The sequence below is a fragment of the Bufo gargarizans genome, chromosome 5 (assembly GCF_014858855.1).
Source record: "Bufo gargarizans isolate SCDJY-AF-19 chromosome 5, ASM1485885v1, whole genome shotgun sequence".
Classification (NCBI taxonomy): Eukaryota; Metazoa; Chordata; class Amphibia; order Anura; family Bufonidae; genus Bufo; species Bufo gargarizans.
This window is the reverse complement of record NC_058084.1, coordinates 185,600,904-185,611,146: the sequence shown is the minus strand read 5'-3', so window position 1 is coordinate 185,611,146 and position 10,243 is coordinate 185,600,904. Positions and strand designations below refer to the sequence as shown.

The window sequence follows — 10,243 nt, the reverse complement described above, 5'->3', positions numbered from 1 at the left end:
TTATGCATGTTGTCTTACTCCAAGCTGTATAGGCTCGAAAGCCTACTACCAATTAAGCATATTAGGTGATGTGCATCTCTGTAATGAGAAGGGGTGTGGTCTAATGACATCAACACCCTATATCAGCTGTGCATAATTATTAGGCAACTTCATTTTCTTTGGCAAAATGGGTCAAAAGAAGGACTTGACAGGCTCAGAAAAGTAAAAAATAGTGAGATATCTTGCAGAGGGATGCAGCACTCTTAAAATTGCAAAGCTTCTGAAGCGTGATTATCGAACAATCAAGCGTTTCATTCAAAATAGTCAACAGGGTCGCAAGAAGCTTGTGGAAAAACCAAGGCGCAAAATAACTGCCCATGAACTGAGAAAAGTCAAGCGTGCAGCTGCCAAGATGCCACTTGCCACCAGTTTGGCCATATTTCTGAGCTGCAACATCACTGGAGTGCCCAAAAGCACAAGGTGTGCAATACTCAGAGACATGGCCAAGGTAAGAAAGGCTGAAAGACGACCACCACTAAACAAGACACACAAGCTGAAACGTCAAGACTGGGCCAAGAAATATCTTAAGACTGATTTTTCTAAGGTTTTATGGACTGATGAAATGAGAGTGAGTCTTGATGGGCCAGATGGATGGGCCCGTGGCTGGATTGGTAAAGGGCAGAGAGCTCCAGTCCGACTCAGAAGCCAGCAAGGTGGAGGTGGAGTACTTTTCGGGTTGAGGATGGAGTCAAGCTCAACTCCCAGTCCTACTGCCAGTTTCTGGAAGACACCTTCTTCAAGCAGTGGTACAGGAAGAAGTCTGCATCCTTCAAGAAAAACATGATTTTCATGCAGGACAATGCTCCATCACACGCGTCCAAGTACTCCACAGCGTGGCTGGCAAGAAAGGGTATAAAAGAAGAAAAACTAATGACATGGCCTCCTTGTTCACCTGATCTGAACCCCATTGAGAACCTGTGGTCCATCATCAAATGTGAGATTTACAAGGAAGGAAAACAGTACACCTCTCTGAACAGTGTCTGGGAGGCTGTGGTTGCTGCTGCACGCAATGTTGATGGTGAACAGATCAAAACACTGACAGAATCCATGGATGGCAGGCTTTTGAGTGTCCTTGCAAAGAAAAGTGGCTATATTGGTCACTGATTTGTTTTTGTTTTGTTTTTGAATGTCAGAAATGTATATTTGTGAATGTTGAGATGTTATATTGGTTTCACTGGTAAAAATAAATAATTGAAATGGGTATATATTTGTTTTTTGTTAAGTTGCCTAATAATTATGCACAGTAATAGTCACCTGCACACACAGATATCCCCCTAAAATAGCTAAAACTAAAAACAAACTAAAAACTACTTCCAAAAATATTCAGCTTTGATATTAATGAGTTTTGGGGTTCATTGAGAACATGGTTGTTGTTCAATAATAAAATTAATCCTCAAAAATACAACTTGCCTAATAATTCTGCACTCGCTGTAAGCTGTGAGGAGGAGGTATATTGTAAAACTGGTGTAAAGTAGAACTGGCTTAATTGCCCATAGCAACCAATCAGATTCCACCTTTCAATTTGGACAGCTCATTTGGAATATGAAAGAAGGAATCTGATTGGCTGCTATGGACAACTAAGCCAGGCCTACTTTACACCAGTATGATAAATGATGCCCTTGATCTGTATGGCTTTTCTGCATCTCCATGAAAGCTAGAATGTTTTCATACAGTGACAGCAAACAAAGATCTTGAGAATTGCAAGGCATTAATGCAAACTATATGAGAAAGTTATGCTATTCATTACTCATTCAGCGATCTGCATGAAACTGAGCCGAATGTACCGTGTGTGTAATGTTCAAAGTGAGAAAAAAAACAGACACAGATCACAGTATCAGAAAAAGGTGCAATATATTTTAGTATATTTTTCTTTTGCAATGTATACCATTCAGATTTTTTGTTACACCAAGATATCCCTTTATTTCAGGGTTAGGCAACTTGTGGCAGTATGACGGTCACTGGCCGTCCTGGATCGGTCAGCGTGCCAGTGTCACAGGTTATCTATCCCCATGCTTATTATAGTATAGCAACGATCTCTAAAAAAAAAGAAAAAGAAAGGCAAATACATTCTTTTATTGGCATGTTGATGCTCCACCCGGAACCATTCTGAGTTACTGCAGTGCCTATGCATGCAATGAAAAGTACCGTAGTTTATCATATAAAGGAGAAAGGAAGAAGAGGATAATAATATGCTGTGTGTGCGGGATTATACATAAACACTTGCATAGGTTTACCTATAATCACTTGTGGATATATGTTGACTTCTTTAATAATCTCAGGGCTTATAAAATTTTTAGAAAACAGGCCCTTGGACGTTGCGTAGTTATTTGATTGCCTCTAAACACACACAAAAAAATACAGATAGTACTGACAAACCCAAACCGACGCTGAGACTCTAAAAGCTGAAATTTTGTTCTTTTTAGACAGGGAAGTACAGAAGGAGAAAAACCCGACTGTAGATGTAACTAAAAATGACTTTCAAATGCCTTCATCAAAGTTTATGATTTGTAATTTTTGTCAGTGTATTGAGTGGCCTTTTGTAGCCTCCTTGTTCTGGTGATCTTGCATGGAGAAATCCAAAGCCTACTGGCGAGACACAGTCGCTAGCAACACCCCAGAGCCCACTGTGGTCACGTTGAACGCTCCTTTAGATAAGCCATTCCTTTTTACTTTCATCGATGGTCTCCGTAAAGTTGGGGTCATTGTTTATAATGGCTGCATCGGCACTGTCGGCAGATTCAGCTCCCTTGGCTTCATTTGTGTGGTAGGTTCCCTTGTGGCGGAACATGTAGCGTATCAAAAACACCAAGGTGCAAAGAATGGTGAAGATTACCACAGCTATGATACCTGGAAGGAGAAAAAAAGAAAGCAATGTAGGGAGATGCTGAGTATATAAAGCTAATGTTGGGAAGCAAATCATACAAAAGCATTCAAAAATAATTCCATACAGATTATTATTATAATTTTTTTTTTTCAAATTAACTCAATGAGCTTTGCTTACTACAGAATGTCTCCCCCAAACCACCATCATTGAAGGAAGGTTTCAACATTTCGGGTATGCTCACATGACTGCTGAAGCAGTGGAAAACGGGCCTTTTCCGCTGCCAAATCCACATTCAAAACTGACCAAAAGTTTCCCCATTGCCTTGTACGTTAAACACAGTGTAAAGATGGTTGAGTTTTTTTGGTTTTTTTTTAACACATGGGAAGCGACATGTTACTTCTTGGAAGCAGATTTGATTATGGATTTCATAGAAGTCAATGAGGAGTAGGAAAACCTCAACCAAAGACTCTTCTAAAACCTTCCAAAAATTCCTGTAAAACCACCACCAAATTACTAATCTGCCACCATACACAGCCTGTTTTCAGCTACTAATCTGCTACTGATTTTTGCTGTGGATTATAGCCATGCAAACATACCCTAAAACAGGTCCAGTAAAAATATTTTTTTTTCAAGTGCCCGCAGCCTGGCCCTGAAATAGCAGATTCATACTTACCTGCTCCAAGCCACTCCATTCCTCCACTCTATCCATTTTTGTTCCCAGCACAGTTCACATCTGGCTGGCTATGGGCATGGTCACATGCACTGCTTGAGCCAATGGCTGGCTTCAGCAGTCATGTGGCCACAAGCAGCACATCGCTGCTGAAACCAGTCATTGGCTGGAGCGGTGCATGTGACCATGCCCGTAGCCAGCTGGATGTAAACAGCGTGGGGACTGAAAGATGTAGGCAGCAGAGGCAGAGCAGAGGACTGGAGTGGCAGGGAGCAAATGAGTATGAATCTGCTGTTTCAGGACCATGCTACGTGCACTTAGAAAAAAGAAAAAAGATTTTACCTGAAAAACACTGTTAATGCATGTTTTATGTTTTTTTGTTTACAGAGTTTCCTATGCTATAAAATTTACCTTTTCCCTTCATTCTCCAGGTCAGTATGATTACATCAATACCACACTTGTATAGTTTTTCTTGTGTTCTAATACTGAAGACCAATATAATCCTTGAAAAAATATACTTTTTTCTTTTCATCACCATATTCTGACCCCTATAACTTTTTTTGTAGTTATGCGTATGGAGCTGTATGAGGGCTCATTCATTGTGGGGTGATCTGCACTTTTTAGTGATACAATTTTGAAGTGTGTGTAACTTTTTGATCACTGTTTATAAAAAAAAAAATTGAGGCAGGTGAAGTGACAAAATAATAATGAATTGACCATTTTGAATCTATTTTTTCTATTACATCATTTGCCGTATGGGATTAATATTGTTATATTTAAAAAGTATAGGCGTTTTCAGATGCGGTGATGCCTATAATATTTTGAAATTTTTTTGGGGGGGGAAAGGGGATTGATTTGATTATTTATACAGGTGAAACTCGAAAAATTAGAATATTGCGCAAAAGTTCATTTATTTCAGTAATGCAACTTAAACGGAGTTTCATTAATGCAACTTAAAAAAAAAATTTGAATATTGTGAAAAGGTTCAATATGCTAGGCTCGAAGTGTCACACTGTCATGAAGTAAAATATGTGACGAGAAAACAATCTCAGAATGGCTTGGATAAGTAAAAATGTTTTAAAGTTATCACCACATAAAGTGACATATGTCAGATTTTCTAAAAATGGCCCGGGCAGAATGGTGAAAAATGGCCCGGTCCTGAAAGGGTTAAAGAACATGTTTTCACAATATTTTGGCAATGCTATATGGTATATGTCTATATGTGGCCACCCAGTGGTTGTGATGTGAATTGCAGCCTGTCGAGGGTTTTGCTGGCATGTTTTGATATTGTATTCAATTTGCTTCATGGAAAGTTGTAGTCCTTAACCAAATTTGAGCAAAGGTATCTTTACATTACATGTATTGTGGCTACATGTATTAAAATGGTCACCTAGACAACTAATGGTTGCTAGGCAACCTAAACACACTGCAGTGAAGTCGGATCATATTATAGCAAAACTATTGCAAACTGTACATGCGGCACTTCTTGAGAAAAAGTCTGGAAAGATTTGCTCCTTGGAAGGAGGTTCTCTTTCCAGGAGGACAATGACTCTAGACATACTACTGAAGCATTTATCATGTGTTTCCAGTTGCATGGTATTATGGTGGTATTAATGCTGATACAAATAATCCTGATTAGGAAAAGAGCTCAGTGTGCAATATAGCAAATGAAAGCTAAACTCTAAATACGATACAGCATGACCACTTTTCCGTTACTGAAAGTCCTCTGTGACAGATATAAGAAGTCCACTGACAGAATTGTCTATTGCTTCATCTCTCTGTGCCCTGATCCAGGGGCGTAACTATAGGGGAAGCAGGGGAAGCGGCTGCTTTGGGGCCCTGACCCAGAAGTGGGCCCATCCATGAGGAGGAGGACTAAAACATTTTGTCAGGGCCCCCTCAACAGTATTACACAATGAAATAATATACAGTGATGGTACAGACAGTGTACAAAATAGATGGAACAGCGGCCGGGCCTGGTCTGAGAGAGCGATCTTTACTAGCCACAGCAATGGGGGCGGCATGAAAGGAAAGGGTTGTGAAAAAATTACTGGGGGAGGGGGGCCCCATTCAAAAATATGCTGTGGGGCCCAGTAATTTTACGTTTTAGTTACTCCACTGCCCTGATCTATCATAGAAAACACTCAACAAGCTGAGTATGAAAAAGAATCACGCTGCACTGGGAACTCCGTATAAAAGGATTTTATCAAAACAATAAAATGCATATAAAAGAAATACAAAGCTACATGTTGCTGTGGCAGACGGCCACCTTTATCAGGCTACAGATAATGGAATACTAGTATATACATGTATACTCTTCTGAACACCAGACATTGATTTAATTGATTAGTTTAGGGAGTGGATTGCAAAGCCACATGGAGATAGGGTGGCCACTCAGGCGACTCTGAAGAGACGGCCTGTAAAACCCCTCCCCCAGCTCTCCGAAGCCACGCCCTGATCTGGTTAGGTCACATCCCCCTCCCAAGATTTGCTCCTTGTAGCAACTTAATGACATTGTTATCAAATCGGCATATAAGGGGGAGTCACCTTCATTATGGACATCTCCTCTTATATAGCTGAGGCCTTGAGAATTATTTCTGATGGGGATAATTACACTATGCTTACCCAAGATCCTTCTGATTCTATATTAGAACAATACAATTTACTTATTAAATCAGCTGTAGAGAAATCTCTACTCAATAATCATGAAAGGGAATTCCTTAAAGGGGTTGTCCCACAAAAAATATTTTGCAGTTTTAAAACCAGCACCTGGATCTGAATTCTTTTGTAATTTCATGTAATTTAAAATGTAGTATAGGCACTGAGTTATTCCATAAAATATATCTGTATAGCGCCACCTGCTGTCTGTTTTTTTTTGTCCTGCTCACTGAGAAGGTTGTACATGCCCCATTTACATCCTTCAACTGCCTCCTGAGCTGTGATAGGGAGAACATGGACACGCCCCCTTTAGCTCCAGCAGAAAAGACACTCCCCTTGAGCTGCCAGCTTGATATGAATCTAGCAGAGCAATTCATGTGGAGATCTCTGGATCCATGGGAGGTACAGGATTGGTTCTAAGTTTGTTAGAAAGAGACTGCCATGTACTATATGATGTCTGATTATCATTTTTTGCATTAGTCATGAGATAACCCCTTTAAAGTCACTACTTATAGGACACATTAATTTTTTTTTTTGCCTAGCTTCATAAATCTGCCACTAATGCCTCTGGGAGACCTATTATTTCAGGTACTGGTTCTATCACCTTTTCTTTATCACACTATGTAGATTTATTTCTGCAGGAGTGTGTAATCAAATTACCAACGTATTTGCATGATTCAACGCATCTTATACAGTGTTTTCTTTTTCATTTTCTTTTCTCACATTAGATGTGACATCATTATATTCGAATATTCAGCACCATCTGGAGCTAGAGGCCGTATCTACCACACTATCTTTGGGTGATCCACTACCCGGTGTGCAAGTAGAGTTTCTTATACCCGCTATGCAATAAATTTTAGCTAATAATGTGTAGAGGCCACGTATATCAACAACGCAGGAGCTGTGCAATGGGCACGCATTTCGCCCCCAGTTACGCTAATTTATTCATGGGGTGTTTCGAGTACCAATACATCACACATTCCCTGCATTTTTCCACCTATAGAGATATATAGAAAAGTTTCATAGATGATTTATTCAAGTGCATTGAGGAACCCCAACCCTATTATTCACAATACCAATTCAAATGTTGGATGCTACAAATGCACAATGTGCCTGCCGTGAGACTATAATGGATAATGCTAGTGTTTTTCCTCTATAATCACTGGCGAGTCCTTTAGGATCTCCCAGTTGTTGAATTGTGCAAGCAATTATGTTACATATGTACTGTCCTGCCCATGCAACATCCAGTATGTTGGGTGCACTACTCAGCCAATCAGAAGTCATCTAAATAAGCATAAAGGGACTATCCACTCATAGTATAGAGAGACATTGTGCCCAAATGCATGACAAAAACCCAAGTGCCCTCAGAGTACTGGTAATAGATCACATTGGCTTGCTCTACTAAGTGGGCTTGTGAATAAGTGGAGTTTAAAGAACCGGAGTGCAAGACAAGAAACTAAGGTTTGATATGTCAGGGAGGCTAGTCCTAAGCTGGAATGCCCTAGTAAATATGCCTGTTTGGCTGATATTAGTGATGAAAGCACAGGGCCAGCAACACTGCAGCAGGGCGTTTCTCCTAGCAACCAGGAGGATGACCGCTGCCGCAAGGATGGGAAAAGGAGTGCTGCAAGGAGGACAGACGGGGTCATCTCTCGCCGAGACCGTGAATGCCGAATAGTGTGTTGTCTTCTGGGTGCTCGGGTTTGGCATATTGCAGATCGGAGTGACAGATTGCTGGGTGGAGCTGGGGAAGATCCGGCGGTCATGGTACACATTGGCACAATGACAAAGTCAGGGGGAGATGGAAGGTCCTTAAAAATGATTTTAGGGAACTAGGTGAGAAGCTCAAGCCCAGGACCTCCAAGGAAGTGTTTTCAGAAATGCTACCAGTGCCACGAGCGTCACCAGAGAGACAACGGGAGCTTAGGGAGTTAAATAAGTGGCTCAGAAGCTGGTGCAGGAAGGAAGGGTTTGGGTTCATGGAGAACTGGGCCAACTTCTCTGTTGGTTACAGGCTCTACAGTAGGGATGGGCTGCACCTTAATGGGGAGGGTGCAACTGCCCTGGGGAAAAAATGGTTAGACGGCTGGAGGAGCTTTTAAACTAGGATCTGGGGGAGGGTGGGGGGGGGGGGGTCATACTAATAAGGGGGTAGATAGTGTAGATAAAGAGCGGGATATAGGAGGGGACAGTGGGGATTTAGTGGGGGATGGGGTTAGTGAGGAAAGTAGGGAGAAGACTGGGCAGAGCTATATACCAATGAAAATAGAACTGCTGGTAACAAGAACCTGTTACATACAAACATCAACCAAGGTACCCAAAAATCCCAGATATTCACTTTACATGTAATAGTAATTTAAAATGTATTTTCACAAATGCTAGAAGTCTAGCTAGCAAAATAGGGGAGCTGGAGGCTATGGTACTAGAAGAACACATAGATGTAGTTGGTGTGGCTGAGACATCGTTGGATTCTTCGCATGACTGGGCTGTAAATATTGAGGGTTTTACACTATTTAGGAAAGACGGGATCAATAGAAAAGGTGGTGGTGTGTGCCTGTATGTGAGGAGTGATCTGAAGACAAGTGTGAAAGAGGCAATTGTGGGTAAGGAAGGTGAGGATGGTGAGAATGTGGAAACCTTATGGGTGGAAGTTCAAAGGGAAATAAACACTGAAAAAATAATACTTGGTGTAATCTATAGACCCCTAACATCACAGAGGAGATAGAAACGCAACTGTATACCGAAATAGAGAGGGCTGCACAGGCTGGTACAGTGATCATAATGGGAGATTTTAACTTCCCAGACATTGACTGGGGTCATGATTCTGCGTCAACCGCAAAGGGGAGAAAATTCCTCAACTTGCTGCAGGACCACTTTATGGGCCAGTATGTAAAAGCTCCCACTAGGAGCTCCCACTTGTTGGATCTGGCAATTTCTAATGATGCAGCGCTTGTTGGTAATGGCACTGTTCTAGAAACACTAGGTAATAGTGACCACAATATAATTATATTCCCCCTAAACCATAAAAAGGCAGAGCAAAGACACAGAATTTTAAAAAGGCTAATTTCCCTGGGTTGAGGGCAGCATTTCAGGGCATAGACTGTGAGAAGCTACTGTCACATAATAGTATTGAGGATAAATGGGAGAGCTTTAAATCCACATTGAGTAATTGCACTAAAAAATGTATTAGGCAACAAGTATAAACGGCTAAAATTAACCCCCCCATGGCTTACAGCTACTGTAAAAGGGGCAATAAAAGACAAAAAATGGGCATTTAAAAAATGCTAATCTGAACGGTCAGCTATAGCGTTTGAAGATTACAAAGGGCTTAATAAAATCTGTAAAAAGGAGATAAAATCAGCAAAAATACAAAATGAACAGCAGGTCGCAAAAGAGAGCAAAACAAATCCCCAAAAATTATTTAAATATATAAATACTAAAAAACCAAGGTCTGGTAAAGGAAGGTGGGTAGTCACTGAAGATAAGGAAAAGGCAGAGTTACAAAACGTTTTTTTCTAGCTCTGGATATACAAAAGAAGAGAAAGGAGCTGATATCTGTGGTGCGGGGGCTGTTAGTACATCCAGTAATATACTCAATTGGCTAACTGTAGACATGGTCCAAGATAAGCTAAATAAGATAAATGTGAGCAAGGCTCCGGGTCCAGATGGATTACACCCAAGAGTGCTTAAAGAATCAGTTCAGTCATTGCTGTGCCCCTATTTATAATTTTAAACGTTCTCTAGGTACCAAATTATTGGCGCAAGGCAAATGTGGTGTCCATAGTAAAAAAAGGATCAAGGTCCTCCACAGGTAATTATAGACCAGTTAAACTTCTGTTGTGGGAAAAATGTTTAAAGGACTCTTAAGGGGCTATATACAGGAGTATGTGACTATAAATAATATTATAAGTGATAACCAGCATGTGTTTTCCAAGGACAGAAGTTGTCAGACTAAGGCTCCTTTCACACTAGCGTTCGCTGGTCCGCTCGTGAGCTCCGTTTGAAGGAGCTCACGAGCGGACCCGAACGCAGCCGTCCAGCCCTGATGCAGT

The 10,243-nt window shown here is 40.9% G+C and overlaps 1 protein-coding gene across 1 annotated transcript in view; it reads right to left on the bottom strand.

Moving 5' to 3' along the window:
• Window positions 1-2,541: 2,541 nt before the first annotated feature.
• Window positions 2,542-10,243, bottom strand: part of CNTNAP2 (contactin associated protein 2) — a 2,163,381-nt gene continuing 2,155,679 nt past the window's right edge. Inside the window, exon 25 of the mRNA XM_044295439.1 lies at window positions 2,542-2,886. Within this exon, the coding sequence (XP_044151374.1) occupies window positions 2,687-2,886 (200 nt within the window). The 3' untranslated portion in view covers window positions 2,542-2,686. The remainder of the gene's footprint in view (window positions 2,887-10,243) is intronic.